Source organism: Cyphomyrmex costatus, unplaced genomic scaffold, assembly GCF_001594065.2.
Source record: "Cyphomyrmex costatus isolate MS0001 unplaced genomic scaffold, Ccosl1.0 scaffold189, whole genome shotgun sequence".
In the NCBI taxonomy this organism is placed as follows: domain Eukaryota; kingdom Metazoa; phylum Arthropoda; class Insecta; order Hymenoptera; family Formicidae; genus Cyphomyrmex; species Cyphomyrmex costatus.
In genome coordinates, this window is record NW_017275921.1 from 257860 (window position 1) to 278228 (window position 20369).

General features: G+C 34.3%; 2 protein-coding genes across 2 annotated transcripts; one reads left to right on the forward strand and one right to left on the reverse strand.

Annotated features, from left to right (window-relative positions):
- Positions 1-767: 767 nt before the first annotated feature.
- On the forward strand, positions 768-7291 carry LOC108772429 (leucine-rich repeat extensin-like protein 3). The gene is made up of 3 exons (XM_018537952.1): positions 768-808; positions 4877-5362; positions 6797-7291. The coding sequence occupies exons 1-3, from the start codon at positions 794-796 to the stop codon at positions 6902-6904; spliced, it is 609 nt and encodes a 202-aa protein (XP_018393454.1). The 5' UTR covers positions 768-793; the 3' UTR covers positions 6905-7291.
- Positions 7292-8929: 1638 nt separating this feature from the next.
- On the reverse strand, positions 8930-16435 carry nes (lysophosphatidylcholine acyltransferase 3 protein nessy). The gene is made up of 8 exons (XM_018537945.1): positions 16053-16435; positions 11909-12016; positions 11681-11803; positions 10845-10960; positions 10609-10767; positions 10239-10475; positions 9851-10159; positions 8930-9758 (listed from the first exon to the last, which is right to left on the reverse strand). Exons 1-8 carry the CDS (start codon positions 16150-16152, stop codon positions 9477-9479), a joined length of 1434 nt encoding a protein of 477 aa, XP_018393447.1. The 5' UTR covers positions 16153-16435; the 3' UTR covers positions 8930-9476.
- Between the last annotated feature and the right edge of the window lie 3934 nt (positions 16436-20369).

Genomic DNA, 20369 nt, shown 5'->3' on the forward strand with positions numbered 1-20369 from the left:
ACTAATATTGGTTATATTACCTTTCAACTAACTATGCAACTAACATAAAAACTTTGTCATTAAAGTAATAATTTTTGTGTTTCTAGATACCCTCTTACGTCTTGTACTTTATCGAGATGTTTCTTACGATTTATTTAAGCTAACAAATAATTAATAATATACATTTAATTATATACAATATTTGCCGAAATAATTTAATAAACATTGAATTTATTTTAATAATGCAAGCTACAATCATATTGTTTAACTTTCGTTGATGAGCTATATCTGAAGAAACCGCCGATTGGAATTATCGTCGGATATGAGAGAGAATGAATATACTTTCGCGTTCCAATATATACGGAAGGAAAAATCTCGGCCAGGTAACGTCAGCTAGATCGGCGCGTAAATCGTTCCGCGAGACGATGAATCTTCATTTCTGGAGTACTTTCATTTTCTAGCTGTGTCGCGCACCTTTGGTCCGTGAACTGCAGCTGCGGATTGAATCGCGGTGGCTGAAGAAAAGGCGGTGGTGGAGGCGGCAGCTACGTCGGCGAATGATGACGACGAAAGAAGAAACCCTCTTGAGGAGGCCGCGTAACGACGGCGACGCGACCACGAATACCGTCTACCTTCCTGTGCCTTCCTTTTCCGTGGGTATCCCCTCGGTGGCCTCTATAAAAGTTCGGAAGAGCCTCGACCGCACGCCACACGCGTGAAAGCCCGCAAGTGAAACGCTCGAGATACCCTCTTTTTCTACGTGCCTTACATTTCGGGAGTACCTTGAGCCTCCGGCGTACACGTGGGAGAGAAAATGCGGACCACCGCGGTAAGTAACAACGCGCGCCAACGTATACGTTTTTAATTATTGAATTCGATTATCGTCGGTCTCTTACGCTCGTTTCCACCAACGGTACTCTCTAAAACTTTTAGAGTGAATTGTCACTCTGACGAGTGAAATCTCACTCTTCAAGATTGAAAACTGAGCCATTCTTTTTCAAGATTGGCTCAATTTTCACTCTTTAGAATGAGGTTCTACTGTAAAGAATTTAGAGAGTAGATTAACTTTAATTTCTATCCAGCTTACTCTTTGCTTTTTCTGATTCTTAAGAGGTTGGTTTCACCACTTCGGTTAATTTATCAGCCAATTATTCTATTGAAATTCATCAATTGCATGTGTTGTAACAGAACACGTTAAACAGAGTTGACCAGAATTTGTTAGAATCACAGTTGACACTTGATCGACCGATCGAGTCAATCAGATACGATGAAACTGAACCTTATTAGAACTAACAAAAATGAAGAGTAATACATTTCTACCAATGCAAAATGTATATCTTATTTCAATTTACTTTGCAATTTTGTTTTAGTTCTTAAAATGAAGTTGAACCGAGATTAAAGTTATAATTTATATTATTATATTATAATAAATTAACTTTAATGTCGGTTCAACTTACTTTTTTCTCCAGTGCTTGAGATTGAGTTCTCTTACATTTTATACAACATTTTCTAATTCTAAAAACAAAAATAAGAGGTTGAATTGAAATTAAAATTAATATATTGTTTGAATCGAGATTATATAAAGTTAATCTATACGTTGGTAGAAATTAAAAATGCAGTTATTTTCAAAAATACAATCAGTGCGTTTTTTTTTCTACTATCGGCGTTAATTCGCGTTCCTCACTCTTGAAATTCGGAGATGAATGCGAGACGAGAATTTCATCGGCAAGTGGAATATCTCAATTAAATCGTCGCTTTCATTTATGGCGCAAGGCGAGAGACGTTGAAAAATCGAAGCAAATTATATGCTTGCCGTTTCGTTTGTGAAAATTCATACGCGAATGACTGTACATCGTGCGTGTCGGGAAAGCGTTTTATATCGATGACTAATATGTTTATGACGAGTGCAATTTTCCTGAATCGAATGGAGCTCTCTTCGAGAGCGCGATCTGCGAGGCTCGAACAAACGTTCGAGTCTCTTCTTCGCAATGTTCAAGACCGATTACTAAATTTAAACGTCAACTGACGCAATCCTCTTACCAAGTAAATGCGTAAGTCAATTGATCGAATGACCAGGTGCATTTAATGAGAGTAACTTTCGGTCCGTTCTTACGAAACCGTCATGCAATCCATCCGCTGGATACACTCAGCTCATCTCGAGCCTTTCGTTTTTCTTCAGCATTTTTCCACGTCGACGAGACTTATGCGGGATTAATAATTCATATGCGAGGGAATTTATCGAAAGGCAAGCTTATTCGAAATATCCTTCAAAGAATGCAGATGATATTTCATCGTTCTGAGAAAAACCGGTGGCCGGTTTACATCACCGCGGTGACTCCAGCGGTTGGTTCGGCTCTTCTTTTTTAGACGATGGAAAGTGACGGTGATCGCATTTTCCCGAGGAGAGAAAAAATACGTCGAGCGTGCATCCCACTGAGCGCGAGGTGCATCGGCATGAATCTCCCGCGGATTACACCGCTCATCGCGGTGCGAGCAAAAGTAAAAGGATCCCGCCTATGCTCCCGCTCTACTCACCGACACGGTCTCGATAATTATAGCGCGAAGGAAAATGGGGAAAGCGGCTCCAGAACTCTAGCATGCGGAGCGGAGTTTCGATGCGGCACTAAAAGCATGATTAAATGATCGGAGGGGTCGTTAAGTAAGTAGGAAGCTTCGCTCGAGCGGAGTGAGTTATCGCGCACATCGCACGCCGCGGCGTCTTCTTCCGTTCACGCTAATGGGACATGCCCGTTGTACGGAATGGGAAATGCTATTCGGAATTAATGGACTCTCTCGCGGAAAGGATCAAGAATCGAGAATTCCGAGGAGGATTTGTCGGGCGGACAACCGACGTTCATTTAAGAGAGCGTAATTGCCGAGATTGAGCTCGCCTTGCGGCTTATGTGATTGTAACATTCCGGATTTAAATTATGTTTTATCATAAAAGCGACGGACAGAGAGAGAGAGAGAGAGAGAGAGAGAGAGAGAGAGAGAGACAGAGAGAGATTTACACAGAAAGAATGATTTTGTTTAAGTATTTAAAAATTTACTAGATACATATCAAATAATTTTGTTAGACTATCAAAATAATTACATGTATTGATATTTAGTCGTATAATTATATATAATTTAAATAATTATCTATATAACGTTCAAATTAATTGTTAAAACGTTGCTCAAAAACTTTTTGCAGCCTTATTCATTTTACGAACATCTTATATAATTATTTTAATAATTCAATAAAATTTTCAGATCTACATCTAAATTTTTAGATTTTTTAACAAAATTGTCTTACGTGCAGTAATAAAAAAAAATAAAATTCATTTAGTGTATAAAAATCACTTATCTTTCTTTGTCCTTCTTCTTTGACACATGTAGTAATTTCAATTTGAAAATAATGAAATGTATTTTTTCATTTATTAAATATTTAAAACTTATATTATGAGTGTTGTGAGTAAATGTTATTTTAAATCTCTAGTCAAGTTTAGGGATAACTTTTCTTTTACATGTTGAAATATACAGTGTTTGAAAATCTATAAAGCATTGTAAGCTAATCAGATCCTATATGAATAAAATGTGATACTTTGACCCAGTCCATCGGAAATTCATAATCAAATAAAAGGAGAAAAATAAAGAACATAATGCGGAGCTTATTGAAAATCGTTAACGAGTTCCCTGACATGCGAATAATTCAAGAATCGCATCGCGTCGTATTTATCTTTTTACTGAACATAAATACCTGAATAATCGCATGTATGATTACAAGTTAGACCATACAATAATTCGCAATAAACGAATCATTGTATTTTCATAATTTGGCCGATAGCGATGAGAAATTGCTAAATAGAAATGTTCATCGTATTGAATTCATTATGCATGTTAGGCAATAGCATGTCGTGTATTTCATCCATTCACACCGTATCGCTATGGACGACGTAATCTGTAAAATAAATCACTATTACGCGCATTTTATCACGAACGTGATGTATTCGACATGCCAGTCGCTAATGATAAATTATCGACGAATTATTGATTATGCGAAGAAAGTATTACAGCGTCAATTACACTCAAGACACAACCGTGTGTTTCTTAATGAAAAATTATATATATATATATTATATATAGATATGTATATTACATTTATTATTTTTTATAAGTTGAAATATAATAGTGTTGTAATATTTTGTCACTGAGAATTATTCAATCAATTACGAGTTTTAATCAATTTTTACGAATCACATTAATAAAAATTACCATGCATTTTGCAAAAAGTTATATAATCGTTTCAAAAAGGATTAAACTAAAATTTCTATGTATACTGAAAAATATTTAACTAAATTTTAATATATTTTATTTTCAATAGTACTAATTAAGCGTTTATTTAATTTGGTATAAGAACCATTAATTTAACTACAATTTTTTAAAATTAATATTCTTGGTTCTTATATCAAATAAAAGTTCAAATTTAGTAAATATGTAATTAGTATTATTTACACAAATATTTATTAAAAAGTACATTTTTCAGTCTATAACACTTACGTTACAATCACTCTTTTTTTATTATTCAATAATTTTTGTTATAATAGCAAAACGTACAACTCGCATGAAAGCAATTGCACTAAAGTTGTACTAAAATTTTATTCTGAGTGGAATTTAATTTCGTTTCTGGTTTGCAAAAACCTTAAAAATAATTAAAACAATTTTTTTTGTATAATATGTACATATATTATAATACGGGTGAATTTTTTGAATAAGTGTCACAACTCTCGTTGCACGTATAATGCCATAATATGTCTCAGACTAGAAATATCTTTATTGTAACTTTCGCTCCAACTCTCTTCGAGCATGTTAACATTGCAGTCACGATCATCATGATGCCTATTTTCTCTTTTAACAGAGCACGATTTTTGCGATCGTCTGCTCGTCGATCGCGCTGACGGTCGCGAAACCGGCGCCGGAGCCACCGGTGAGTTCATACTTTCCACCCTCTGGAGGTGGTGGTGGTGGTGGTGGTGGTGGTGGCGGCGGCGGCGGCTACGGGCCGCCAGCTCCAGCTTACGGCCCCCCACAGCAAAACCCGGTGATCCACAAGCACGTGTACGTCCACGTGCCGCCGCCAGAAGCGCCGGAGTACAAAGCGCCCAAGCATGTGCCGCAACCACAGCCGCCACAGAAACACTACAAGATAGTGTTCATCAAGGCGCCAACTCCGCCGACGCCGACCGCGCCGCAACTGCCACCGCTGCCGCAGCAAGATGAGGAGAAGACGTTGATCTATGTCCTGGTGAAGAAACCCGAAGAGGCGCCCGAGGTCGTGTTGCCGACACAGGCACCGACACAGCCCAGCAAACCTGAGGTCTACTTTATCCGCTACAAAACTCAGGTAACGATTTATCTTCTTTCACTTTTTTTTTTTTGTTTGACGATTCGACGATGTAATGTCCATTCACCATGTTCATGCGTTCTACCACTTAATATACCAACGTACATTAACTTTCTTGACCTGACAATCTTGACTGAACTTTTTATGTCCGTATCTATCTTTTCTTAATTCTTAAAACAGGAAGAGAATAAAAAGTGAAACCGTGATCAGACTAGAGATTGAGATTGAGATGGGATTGGAATTTAACTGATCAGAAGAAAGAAAACCAATATCAAGTTTAGTGACCTTTCCTTTGATTGATCAAATTACAATAATTCAATCTCAATCTCAATCTCTAGTCTGATCACGACTTCACTTTTTATATTCTTCTAGTTCTAAGAATTAGGAAAAGATCGAGTAAATTAGACAGAGAGATTAAAATTAATCCACAGTGGTAGAAGTAGGTCTAATTCATGTAGGTTTTTTTTTTTAATGCAATTGCGCTTAAGCGCGTGAATTCGAGTCTCGGCAAGAATAACGGCGTCTCTATCGTCGGATCTAAATGCAGTGCGTTGCGTAATCTTCAGTTGCTCAAAGCACAAACGTTGCTCAAACGCGTATACATGTACGGATAGTTACTTTCAAAGCAATTTATCGAGGAGCGATTTCGGTTAAACGGCGAACACTGAGAGATGAAAGTGTGCCTCGCGGCATGTAAATTGCTCATTTCGATGATAGGAGCTGAATGGCGCGGCGCGACGCACGTTTTTGCTTCGAATATGAAAGAATCCGGATGTTGGACGCGAGACAATCGCACGTCTTAGACAATCTTACTGTTAATCGGACTCATCTTTCCGTGGCTCGACTATAGAAAAAGAAAAAAAAAGATAAAACTACCAAGGTGATTGCCGTGTCGACGATTTGAGTAATTATGGAGAGTTTCTCTTCAAGTGTCGTTCCCATAACGCCTGTCTGAGCGAACTCATTCAGCGTCGAGATTTCTACAACAATCGTCGCAGGTTTTAGGGATTAATTGTATTGTACATTCTAGTGTTGCTATATAACTTTTCGTTACAAAAGATATCTTTCACTATACACGTTGCGCTCTGCTTAGTAAACTACAAATATCGGAACGTGACCCTTGATCCACTTGATTTTTTGTGACGGTCAAGGGATATTTTTCGATTAAACGCTGAAAATCACTTCTAGCCTAAGTTTCGCTTTTCGAAATTGCTTGGCCTGCTAGGTAAACTACGGATATATTGGCAAGATTTAAAATTATGCGCGAATACGAAGACTAAAACTACGAAACTCTGCTAAATTGCCATCACAGAAAAGATCATGGCTGCGTGATTAGCCACAATATATAAAATTCATATATGCGCTACGTGTCGTCTCTTTTTTTTTTTCTCTCCCTTGTCGTGTCTCTTACGCGTTTATTTTTATGCATTGCAGAAGGAGCAAGGTGGCGGTGAATATGGGCCACCGGGGCAACAACCGGGGCAGCCCATCGATAGTTACGGAGCACCACATCCGGGTCCGGGCCCCAGTGGACCATATTAGGCTCATCGCACGAGCGCACCCTCACCATCCTCGAGACTTCCGGCACATTTTACGGAGACAAATCTTTAACGGTGATTACTCTCGCGGCCGTTTCGCGATACGTGAGCGCGAACGCGCAAGCCCGGATGGATCTTAATAATTTTAGGAGGGATGTATATATCGCCTGTATCTCGTAAGATAGGCCGCATGGTGTTTTAAAGGTGCTTAAAAGGCAGACGCTTCGTGTTGCTAAAGCCTATGATGTCGCTCGCGCACACACATACTATACATTCACATACACACTCACACATACGCATACATAACACGTTCTTGAACGACCGAGTACGTTTGTCGGGGTTTTCTGTTGAAATATGAAAAAAAAAAGAAAAAATTTTTAATATTTTTATATACGAGACGTCGATGTTTTTTTGTATCTTTGTATCTTTTAAGAAAATAATTTTAAATACATTTTTTATATCAAACAATTTCTGGCATTATTAATCTTCACTGCCTTTCTCTTCGCTAGTTTCACATCTCGTTTTTTACCCTTTTTTCTCTCTCTTTCTTTCTCGTTCATGTCTTATTAACGATGCAATACAAAATCGAAATTGTTGAAATTCAGACCGCAGGCGCACTTACAAGCGTTAGCTTTTAAACAATGTTTCAGAGTCCTGAACAACTGTACACTCAAAAATGTATCTTCTTTTGATACATATTTTGTTAACTAAATTTACGATTATTAAAATAAATACATTCGGAACGTGAGTTCCGAATAATAATTTTGATAAGGTATTCGTAAATATACAATGCAGCGCACTTGCCTAAAGTTTTGCATTAGTATTAAATAAACGTACAACAAGCGTGTGAATTTTAATTTTTTCTCAAGTTAACAATTATAATTTCGAAATATAATTATAATTGCCAAATAATTATAATTATATAATTAAATATTATAATTATAGTTAAATAATTCCTAAATTAAAATTCACACTTCCGCGGCTTATGAACTAGTTACAAGAGTGTCGCATCAAAAGAATTATGTCGGATCATTCTATTCACTTCGACCCTATAATAAATGCTATTGGCAAATGCAACATAACTTCTGATTGTGCTACAATTGTATAGCCTTAATATCTAAAATTTTGTAAATCTGTACGTAATTACGTCAAAGATTCCAGAGACTGGGATCGTATACTTGAGATCGATAAATTAAAGTAGTTAGGCAAAATACTACAAATAATTTCTTGTCGATCTAACATGATCGTTGAATATAATAAGGTGTTAAACAATTGTAAAGCACATCAGAATCTGGACATTTTATTTTTATATCGAACTGGTACTTACTAATTCTCTTAATTCGATGAGCTGTGTGTTCGAAGGCTGTGTGCGTAATAAGAGCTGCGTATTCCTACTACAATACGAATAAATAGGTAGATCGTTGTTAGACTTTTATCTACAAAAATAATTGCGAATATATAAGATTGAAAATCGCTTCTCGCGTCACTTTATACCGTATATTGATACTAATGCAGCGTGCGTACATACGGTAGAAGGTACACACCCGACTAGAATTACGGTTTGTTATCGTCGTATTTACATCTAGAGAGGTACAGTAAAACGCTGTTAATTGCATTAGATCGGTAAAACGTAGCACACTATGATAAAATATATATTTCAATTTAAATCGTGCACGATATCACGTACTTGACTATGTTGTTTCAGTTATTTTTGCGTTTACAAAATTACGGTTATTCTCTAAATATCTTGTGTAACGCAATTTCTCTAAATTTCTTTTTGCGAATAGATATTCTTATTACGATACCTAGATACCTAATTTTTTCTCTCGTATCTTTTTAGGATATTATGATACTTGATTAACTTACGCAGTCGCTACCATTGTATCATAACAGTCCTTATCACTAAAAGGCATAACGCGTTTTAACAGATTTTATTACCAATGGAATATACATATAAATAAAACTTTGATCAATCGAACATTCTAGATATACAAAAATATGATTAAAGATGCAAGAACGTATTGTTGTAGGAAAATACTGAAGTATCTAGAATTATTGTTGGTATTTCGTGAATTTTTGTGTCGCAAAGTTTGATCGTAGATACTTCCAAGTACAGGCACACGAAATTACCGACCAGCGGAATTTTCTTTGAACGGTGCATCGATTTACAAATTAATAATGTTCTTAATTGTAATATGAGTAAGTATATCCCATTACTACCGCTATTTCGTTTCAGCGACGGATTACAAATTCTTCAAAGGAATTTTTTACTTGCTGCACTCGATCGTCGAGGTTATATTTAAGCGACGGAAATTTATAACATCATGTTATAAGAATTCATAACCGTACGAAACGTGGTAGTAATGACAATATGCCTTATTATTTCCCGTATCTTCCGTTGGATATGCGCTATCACATTTCTTTTGAAGACTAATGACTGTAAGTGAACATAACTAGATCAGCGTCCATTACACTACAGCTGCATGTCTTCTAAAGTCGATTCGAACGATGGAAAGAAAAACAAGTACAATACCTTAATAATATCGAAGAAAAAGAAAAAAAGAGATCGTATTATCTTATTCTCGGTGCGATCGCTGACGTTCATGTCTTTGACCAAGTAATCGTTTAATGTACGGCGCGAGCAGCGGATAAGATAGGAAGAACACATGTCCGCAATAATACAAACTAGCGTAAACTTGGTTATACCGCGGATACGAGAGAAGTACGAACGATACGAGGCTATAGCCCATGAAAACAAAAGTGTAAAGCTTCAGAAAGATCCAAGCGAGAACGCGTGCTTCCCATCGTGTTTTCAGCAGCGTTTGTACTATCTCGCTGTTCTTTAATACCGGTCCAATCTATAAAAAAAAAAAGAAAGAAAGGATTAAACAATAAAGAAGCAATAAAATTTCAAAAAATCTTGCAAAATTCTATGAACAACAATACTTACGTCTCGCTCGAAATATAATACAACAAATTCCATAAAGAAACAGTGATAGTATCCAGAGTGAAAACCGTGCCAGAGAGCAAGGAAGAGTAGAGTCATTATTTGACTGTACATTTTTGAACCTAGAAACTTCAGTCTCTTGTAAATGTACTCCGCACACCAGTGGTTGGTATTTATGTTGAACGAGAGAATGTAGTCATTGAACTGCATGGTAGTTTCGAATGTTCGCAGTTTAACATTTGCGCAACCGTCCCACTTAACACGACCTTCAGAGTCTTTTCCATTATATGTAAGACCAAAGACGATGCACACCTGATGTCAATAATCGATATGCACAAACGTACACGTTACAGATAAATAATATCAAAAATTATATTTCGATTATACGTACTCCCTCAGTGATTAGCCAAACGCTGATGTATTTGTAGAGATTGATGCGGCCCCATAAGCCAATTACCAAGCATTTCTTTATTAAATTTAGCTTCTGGAATGACGGTTCAAAGAGATACTGATCAGAAACGTAAACTGTACCGATTTGGAATATCACTACATATATGAATCCGATAAAAGCTCGTAGCAATCCCGCCGACACGCAATCTGGCAACTTGATAGCACCAGTTTGAGGATCCTAAAATAAAAAAAAACATGCTATTTATATTAACTGGACGTATTTTCTCAAACTGGAGAACTAAATATGAATGAATTCGTCGATAAACAATCTAAAAGCTATCGACTAGTATTTTTCCAATTTATTAACGTACGCGTTCTGCGAGCTGACCATTGACATAGTCCAAGTATCGTTGCATACTGAACTGCGGTCCGATCAGGAAGGCGCCCGGAAAATAAGCATACGCCGCAATTTCCAATAGCGATGGTCGTTTCTTCAAGATAACCCGTTTTTGACTATCGGAGAGCTCCTCCTACAATACAGTCCGTGATCATTACTTCAAGAAATAAATATAAGGTAATGGAATTATGAAAAAATAGCGTTTCGTACGTCACGTTTTTGACCGTCCCATAAATTAAATGCAAGTCCTATTAATCTAAGGGTTAGCACACACTGCGGCATTGTCCATTTTATATCGTAATCTTGGGTACTGGTGGTGTAATAGCCTGTATTGGGAAATAATTTCGTTTAAATGCTTTGTAGCTTGAAACGATCGACTAAAAAGAATGAAAAAACGATGAAGCTTGTCTACCAACGCAAGCAAACAATTATAAAACTAGAAAGTAATAATAAACATTATTACGGTACAATCAAAATAATATTAAAAATATTAATTTTTTCATATTGTGTGTCGCCAACAACAGTTCGAATAATTAAAGCCGTAATACTAAATACATAATAACACTGTAATGACAGATCAAGCCAACCACATATACGTTCAAGTATATATGCACAAGCACGCTTATCAAGTCAGAACGTATAGATAACAAAATTGTACAACTATCATAAATACAATACACATATTCCGGTAAACTTGCACATATATACTTGATAATTTACTTAAATGTATGCCATTGACTTAAAATGTTGCAATACGAGAAAATTATTTTTTACTATCGTTAGAATTGTTCAGTTTTAACGTAAAATATGTTGTACTTCTTATGCCGTTCTAGTTTTCAAGACAAGGAACATGAATTTAAATTATACTCGTAAATCAAAAAAGATTTATTGCTAGAAGCTTTGAACACATTATTGCAAGTCCATGATCACCGCGCCAGCTAGCTAGAGAATACTAAATAGATAGTGCCGCAGGGTAAATATATAAATGCACGGACCGGTTTTTCGACTGTGAATACATTTTTAAATTTGCTGCATTGTAGCTTTACCATAAAGTAGATACATCATGTTGAAGAGAAATGTTACTATGACGGATAACCCGCTGCTGCCGAGAACCGTCAGAATCAGATACGTTCCGCATACCGCCGTTGATGAATGAAGTATGTTATAATCTGCAAAATCATTATTATTACTGTGAGTGTCCTTATGAATAGGTGAACGCCGTCATTTGCGTGTCATTTGCGTGTCAATCGAATTGAGATGTTCAAATAAATTACCGTAATTCCAGTAACCAATTGAGAGACCGCACGCTATGAAAAATAAATGTTGACGAATAGGATCTTTGCCGTAGAGTGTATACCTATGAAGAAGGGCAACAGGGAATCCTGAAATCAAATTACATAATTTCTTATTTTGACCCTCGATTATTGTAGCTCAACATTAGTTATTTCTATAATTTTCTTCGTCCTCCTCTTTACGTTTTCTCATTTGTATATCAATTTTTAATAAGAGCAGTAAATGTTAACGTTGCTATGTAAATTTTATATATAAGTATACACATAAAATTTATACATTGTGATTACTAAAGCCTCTAAAAATCTGATCAAAATTATTTATATCAATGTTATCATAAATTTTCTTTGGAATGATTTTAGAAAATTAAAATAATAGAAAAGCACATAGTATATATGATTAAACATATATATATATTACATATACATATATTAATATATGTATATAACAGCGCTATGTTGTGTACAGTAATAAATTACAAGAATAAACGGTACTTGTCGAGCTACTACATACTGATTAAGTGAGTTTTTAATCCATCAACTGATTAATCGTAGTATGCGCAAATGCAATTTTGCTTCGCAAAAACTGTATTTGTAGCTAATGTATATATCACGTATTTGAAGCACTTTTAAATATCTTCATTAAATATTTTATAATAGTAAATAAAACAGTATTTAATTTATTTAGGAAATTTAAAATTAACATGTCACAGATATTATATTTAATACATATAATTTTAATCAACTTTTTCTATTTGCATACATAAATGCAATAATTTGTGTATTTAATCAGAAGTAATAAACTGTATTTAAAAAATAACATTAAATATCACTTATTATCGCTTATTTTAAATGAGATCGATTACTTGGATAGAAACTGTACCCAAATAAAATAACAACAAACATGTGCCACTCTGTATATGGAGAAAAATATCTTCAAAATATAATATTCGAAAACTAGTAAACGCTATAGAATAAATAATATAGAAAATTGTCTATTTTCAATATTCGTTTTAAACAAAGAAAAATTGCTTTCGATGTTAGTTGTATAATTTTTTAGTATAATACAATAAAATCATTCTAATTATCACAATTTGACAATAGTAAAACAAAAAAATTAGAATTGTTGTGACATTATATTATTAAGACAGATATAATAAACCTATTCTTTATCAAAGAATTTTCAGAACTGATGCACCTGGTGCAATAAGTTAAAAGTAAAAAAATAGTTTATTTCACTTCATGTTATTGTGTCATATGCACATATGCACCAGTTCAGAGAGTTTATCGATAAAGAACAGACTTTAGAAAATGATGATTAAATACAAGTAACTTAATATAGTGAGCCTATTTTTAGAGAAATTTTATATTAATAACGCAAGTGTAAAAAGTAATATGTAATTATAAACTGTTACCTTTTTAAAAGTTGCATTTATATATATCTCAAATCTTAATTAAAAAATTTTTCCTTGTATAATGATACCTTATATATCACATTATGACTCTATACATTAATTATTAATATATCACATTATATTATGCTATATTATGATATTGTATAATATATATCATGCTATTATATTTTATCTTTTGTATGATATTACAATTATAATTATTACACACACACACACACACACCACACACATATATATACACATTTATATACATATATCATACATATGTCAGCCAATAATTGTTTCGTTTTTGGAACTCATTAAAACGCTCAAAATAGCTTTATCTTGTTCTCTGATAAATAGTTATCGTAGTTATAATTGGAAAATTTAAGATTATAGTAAAACTAAATTTTTATCAGATAAGTACGATGATAAAATCTGAAAGGTAATTTCCAAAGATAAAATTTTTCTCTTAATTTTTTTTATTTTACCACTTTTTGCTTAATTAAATTTGTTATTCGTAGACATGCCTAACTAGTTTCATGCTTGTATTCTTGCGCAATTTGTCTATTTAAATTCCGTCTCTTGCTCTACGCTTCAGAGCTCTACTTTTCTGAGCCTTTAGCCTTGAATTTATATCACATACGAAAATCTATAACATACGTACTATAACATTTTCGTGTGCTGCATTTTTCGAGAATAAGAGACCTCTGATATGTATTATGAAATTGTACGAAATTCCGGTCGAAATTATTCAATTATTATTCCCTATATTTCTACAATATTGTATAATATTTTCTTCAGAAAAAACGGAGTAATTCCGATCGGATTCATTCCAAATAATTCTATAAATGTCATAACGTGCCCTATGCCATTATTATTTTGCTACGATATCTTGAATCAAATTATCATTTTGTTACAAAGAGCCATTCTAGTACAATACAACTTTGCCTCTTTAAAAAAAATTTGTTTTTCATGACTCTCTTTGTAAATACTCGATTTGTTGCAATTAAAACTTATACCTAAGAAATAAAATTATTATTCTTCGTAATCACAACATCTTGAACACTATATTATGTATTTATTTTATAAAATATTTAATATGTTATGAAAAATAAATATACATGACTATTATATTTTTGAATTATGTTCTATTAAAAGTGAAATAGATAATTCGACTTTATTTTAAGACGAAATAGATCGTATCTCTTTTTTATGCAGTAAATTATAGCGTAAAGCAGTTATGTAACGTGACGCGGTCGTAAATAAACACAACATATGTATCTATCACCTGTATCTATCATGTTTATATATGTATACAGACATAAATATACTACACGTCTGCATTTTTTATTCCTTTATTCATCTCGGATTTCTTACACACACACACATACACATAATTTGATATTAACTATTTTCGTATTTTTTGCATTAACTAAATTCATATGATTATAATCACGTATTGCTGGAAAAAAGAAATATCGGCATTTACAGGCAAAGTATAAATTATACTCTTTATTTCCTGTATATGAAGAAAGAAAAGAATCTTGGAAAATAAAACGCGATTTTTGATGTTAAAACAAAATACAGAGGCCATGAGGTGCATTTCGTTATTCACTACTGATAATTCAATCAAGTACTGATAATTTATAGTTCGTGTGTACTATTTATCATGGAACAAGTTTCAGAATAAATTTCGATCGGAATTAAAAATCATTTATATTAGCCGTAAACTGTTAATTTATTTCGTAAGCTATAAGAAATGGACCATTCACAGTCAAATTTGAGAAGAATAATCAACTTTATTCTCCTCACATTCGACTGTAATTGGTCAATTTCTTAAGTTAACAGTTTACGGCTAGAATAAATGTGATACTTCATTTCCTTTTCCTTAGAAAACACAATAAAAATCTAATTAATTAATTCTAATCAGAATTTATTCTGATTACATTTAATTAATTAAATTTCTGTTGATTCTAATTAGAATCAATTAATTAGATTTCTATTGTGTTTTCTAAAGAAAATTACAATTAATTCTAATTACAACCCGAATTTTATATTACTTATGTATATTGCGTACCCAAGGAACACACCAATGAGAAAATTAAAATGACTTTATTTTGAGATCACGAAGGTTTGACTGTTTATGGACGTTAAAAAATTCAAATGAAGTTACTTTGATTTCTGTTGATGTTTATATATGTTTCTTGGATCGTAGTGAATAACAGAGAACGCAGCCGAAAACAGAATCCGCGCACATGCCTTTTTACGGGACACGGAAATGAGAACGAGAGGCTGATAGTGAACGCGTGTATTTTAACGATTAGATGAGCAACCTTCGCATAGAGGCAATTACGCCGTTATAATGTATCAACTATATGTACATACACGCTATAACGACGTAATATAGCGAAGCGAGGGATGTCCCCGAAGAGAACCACGAGGCTGTGAGGGGGAGGGAGGGGGGGGGAGGAGGGAAGGGGAACAAAGGAATACGGGGAGGGTAGTCGTACGTCGGCGATCGAGCGGAGTCATGAATGAACGCGGATTGATTTGTCCGGAGCAGTCCGGGAGTGAATAAAGAAATCTCGCAAGAATGGAGAAAGAGAGAAAAAGAGAACGGAAGATAGAAGACGAGGGTTTTCCGGAGGGATCCCATGGGGAGAACGAGTCGCCCTTTGTCGTAAAACGTAAACGTATGCAACACGAAGGAGAGAAGAAACGGTTAGGTTTACCTAGTAAAATTGAGATGAGGAGACGCAGTGCGGCTTCCGGAGCGCCCAGGAATGTCGACAGTCTCGCCAGCCCACCCGGGCTGTGCACCACGTTGCTCATGATCGACGATGGAGGAGAGAACAGCACGGACGACGACGACGACGACGACGACGGCAATGCTTGTCAGCACGTAGCGGCGTCGAGTGTACGCGGCAAATGCTATAGCATGGCCGCGTTGTTACGCGCGCGTGTCTCGTCTGCGTGTCGTACCTTTAATCAGCAGCGGCGATTGCCGCCAACTACCACCGTCACCACCGTCAACAACGCGCTAACCGTCACTGTACTCTCGCTATCGAGCTCTCTCGGCGCGGACTGCATGGAGCATGGAGCGCCCGCGATTAACCTTCACCACCGTCGTCGCCACCATCACCACGGACCGTCGCAGCGGCGCGGCGGCGGACGTGCGCGACGGCGGGGTGACGTGGGGTGACGACGCGACGCCGTTACCGGGACGACAGACGACGCGGTCCGAGAGAGCGTCTCGCATCGCGTCAATGGCTGGCATTCAGTAGAGAAAGCAGCCAGAATCGGACTACGCGTTGAAATGAATTGAGATTGCAGATTGAAAATTGAAATTTGACCAATAAGGACAAAGGAGTTTTATTAGCTCCTATTATTTTGATTAGCCAAAATTCAATCTTTCAATCGCAATCTTCAATGCGTAGCCTAATTCCGCCCTTATGACTGTTGTACAATTCTTTAATAATTGCTTTATATACATTTAGGAGGCTACATTCTAAGACATAACAAAATTATTTGTTTATTTATAAAACAACTATAATGTCTCGCAATAGAACTTGACATGAATCATCTTGAATATACAATATTTGAAGTATTCTTGTACAAATAAAATTGAGACTATCATTGTTGATTAAAATAATTCAAAATATATCTGTACATACATATAGTTCATATATATACTATATAATATTATTCGAGTAAATTTTCTTTGGAGAGGATATTTTGAAATGTAGTTTCAGATCTTCGGTGAGGAACTAATATCATATTACAAATTTTATAACAAATCTGTACGACGTATAATTTATAAATCATATGTTTAGATTAAATTAGAAAATGTATAGAACACACAGGACGTATCTTATTGTTTGTCGATAGATCTTATTGTTCTCCTTTTTTCAGATGGCAAAGTTTAAATGAATCTAGACTTTGTGTTGAACTTTTTATCACCGTTCGTGGACTTTGCATTGTAATGTATCATCGTTCGTGGGATACGAGCAATAAAAAAATTGTATATACATATAATAAAGATTTCAACTATTGATTAACAGCGAATTCGCAATTGGACGGTGCGTACTAATGCGTGTTAAAGCCGTTTACACGTCGATTTAAACAGAGTGTAAAAATGAAATACAAACATTTCGTATTATAAAATATTTTATGTTTTATACATGGCATGGATCATTTAAGGAATATTGCAGTAACATTACAATGTTACTGCAAACTATATTCTGTACTGCGTGATTGCGAACTAACAGCTCACGATAAAGTAATGTATTAAGAATTTCGTGATTTACATATATTTATATCGAATATATATCTTTTTGTATCAATTGTGTACGATGATTGTGCACCAATGCACATTGACAATGAGTGTATCCAATCGAATTCACTATAAAGCTATACATATATGATGACACGAGTTCAATTGGTTTAGGAGTTATTAAAGTCCTTTCGAAAGATTTGTTCTCAAATATATAAATAAGTTAATTAAAAAAATAATAGATAACTCAAAAATGTTATAAAAATGCTGTATAAAAATATATTTTAATTATTATTTAAATTATTATTCTATGTATTTAATATTATTTAATATTAAATTATAAACGGCAAAGTAAAACGGGTATTATATTTCGTTAGTTTCAACTTTAAAGTAATACGAAAATTTATGACGGTGAATAATATTTCTTTACCGTCATATACAATTAATCGTGATTGTTCCTTGAGAACACAAACACAATCTTTAAATATTCAGTATGTGTGTGTGTGTGTTGCATGACTATCTTTTAGATTACACAAGTCTATTGTTTAAAGCGGAATTTCTTACATTTTTTCCTTCTCTGTTCTTTTTCTTCCAACGTACATATGTCGCCCATACTGTAGTTTGCAGCAACATTGCCGCAATGTTTGCAGTATTATTGCAATATACTAGAATGTTGCAATGTTACTTTACAATATTGTTAAAATCTGTGCTGTATGGCTAATTCAATTTCCGTTTAATTGTACGTTTATTTTTAAATACGGCAAGTGCAACGTAAAGCTATAGAGGAATAGATCTCAGTCTGTAAACTCTCGATCATTCTTGATCGGTTCCAAGATCACGATCCAAATGATTTTGAAATATAGTACGAGCAACCGATGCCGAATGGCCTTTGCATATATTAAATGGGTCGAATGAGGCCAATCGAGGCTGCCAACGGGCCAACTAGGCCGACACAGACCGGCGCTTTCAAGTCAGAGCTGCGCGACCGCCAGGGATTTGGAGTCGCAAGCGACGATCTTTCATCTCAGCAAGGATCGATCGATCCAGCGGGTGTCGAGAGTACGAATAACTCTCGCGAGCGTTTACAGTGCCAAGGCATTGCACTGGCGGATTCACGGAGGAGCCATGGCGACCTTAAAGCTTCGAAAGCTTCATCTTTTTTAAAAATATTTATAACGAAATGTTATATAAATTTGTAACATTTTTTAAATGCTTAATCATAATTTTAATATTTAAAAAATTCCTAAGATATACAAAAACATAGATTTTATTATATTTTTCTTCTTTTGCGTTAATATAATTTTAAATATAAAATATTTTATAAATTTTACATTTAAATAATTATTTTTCAATGTAATAATTCAAATAATGATTTTATATTTTATATTAAAAAAATTTTGCTTGTGGTGCGCCAATGGTTTTCCCCTCCTTAACAAATTTTTGGACCCGCTAATGTGCCAAGGTCCAGTGAGAAATGACTCACCGAATTGATGTCAAATCAAGATCGGTTATTATTTTGATGTTAATTCGATGTCAAGTTTATAATATTATAATTGACGACTATTTCTCGCTAGGTACACTAAAAAAAAACTAAATTTTAATATATATTTATTTGTATATATATATATATATAGTTCGAATTAAATATTCACCAAATATAAACATTTATTTGATACAAAAACCATTAATTATATAACTTAATTAATTTTTTTATTTGTAAATATTTTTATTTGTATAAATATTTACTTTAAAGAGAGCCTCTTTCACCAACCTCTGATTAAGTTAATCAATAATTAACTCGCTGAAGTGCCAACAGCGGTTTAATTTATCAGAATTAACTTCTGCTCTTTCGTCCTCTTTGGAGACAAATTATGTTTAATTCTCACGTTGACGATCATGATGATTGAGTTAATCATCAATTAAAATTAATCGGAACTGAAAGAAGGCCTCAGTATACTATTCAAAGAAATGTGTATATTAAGATTCAACAATTCTTTTTCAATATAAATAGTATTTTCTTATTTCATTTCGCGCACGTTAGTATAAGTCATTATGCAGCATACAAAGTCGCGATTGAATTATAGTAAGCAGAAATTCGATCAAACACTTGCAAAATTGTGATTTTTTCGCGAATACTCTTCCGCGAGTTATTGATTTAGCATATATACAAGTTTACGTGGAAGATTTAGAAACCGAACGGATGAATACTTTGAGTCGGTAACTAGAGATAACGGTGATTGCACTTTCTCTGGAAATGTAGGCACAGTGAAACGCGGACGAGTGTTTTTCTCTATAATCACTTTCGCTCCCTCTTCTTCTCATTGTCCGGTGAAATCATACGATAAATCGTTCCGATAGGAGAGACGAGTGAAAGAGCGATTGTTTTCGACAATAGATATAAAAACACGACACTATATTAGTCAGACTTGTTTTCAATCAAGATTAAAATGGAAAACTATGTAAAAAAATCCTCTGCCTCTCACAATTTTTATAATATACAAAATAATTAACAGTTTCTAATTTTAAAACCAATAGTAATAATAGAAATAAAAATCGGTATGGTATTATTACTGGACATTAACATCAAACAATTATAAGAGAAAAATATATAACACGAAATATAAACATAACATACAATTCAAACGAGAAAGGAATAATGCACGTAAATCACTAACGTATACATGATTAAGTACACTATACGTATGCAATTATGTATATAAATAATGTATGTGTATAAATATGAATTAATGTACACAGTTGTGTATATTGTGTTACT

Bases quoted from the DNA above. Each gene is read 5' to 3' on its own strand.
- LOC108772429 (XM_018537952.1), top strand. The intron at 5,363-6,796 runs GTAACGATTTAT...TATGCATTGCAG, and splicing joins TTATCCGCTACAAAACTCAG to AAGGAGCAAGGTGGCGGTGA.
- nes (XM_018537945.1), bottom strand. From the start codon at position 16,152: ATGAGCAACGTGGTGCACAGCCCGGGTGGGCTGGCGAGACTGTCGACA. The intron at 12,017-16,052 runs GTAAACCTAACC...ATTTGATTTCAG, and splicing joins CCTCATCTCAATTTTACTAG to GATTCCCTGTTGCCCTTCTT. The intron at 10,160-10,238 runs GTACGTATAATC...TATTGACATCAG, and splicing joins TTTGGCTAATCACTGAGGGA to GTGTGCATCGTCTTTGGTCT.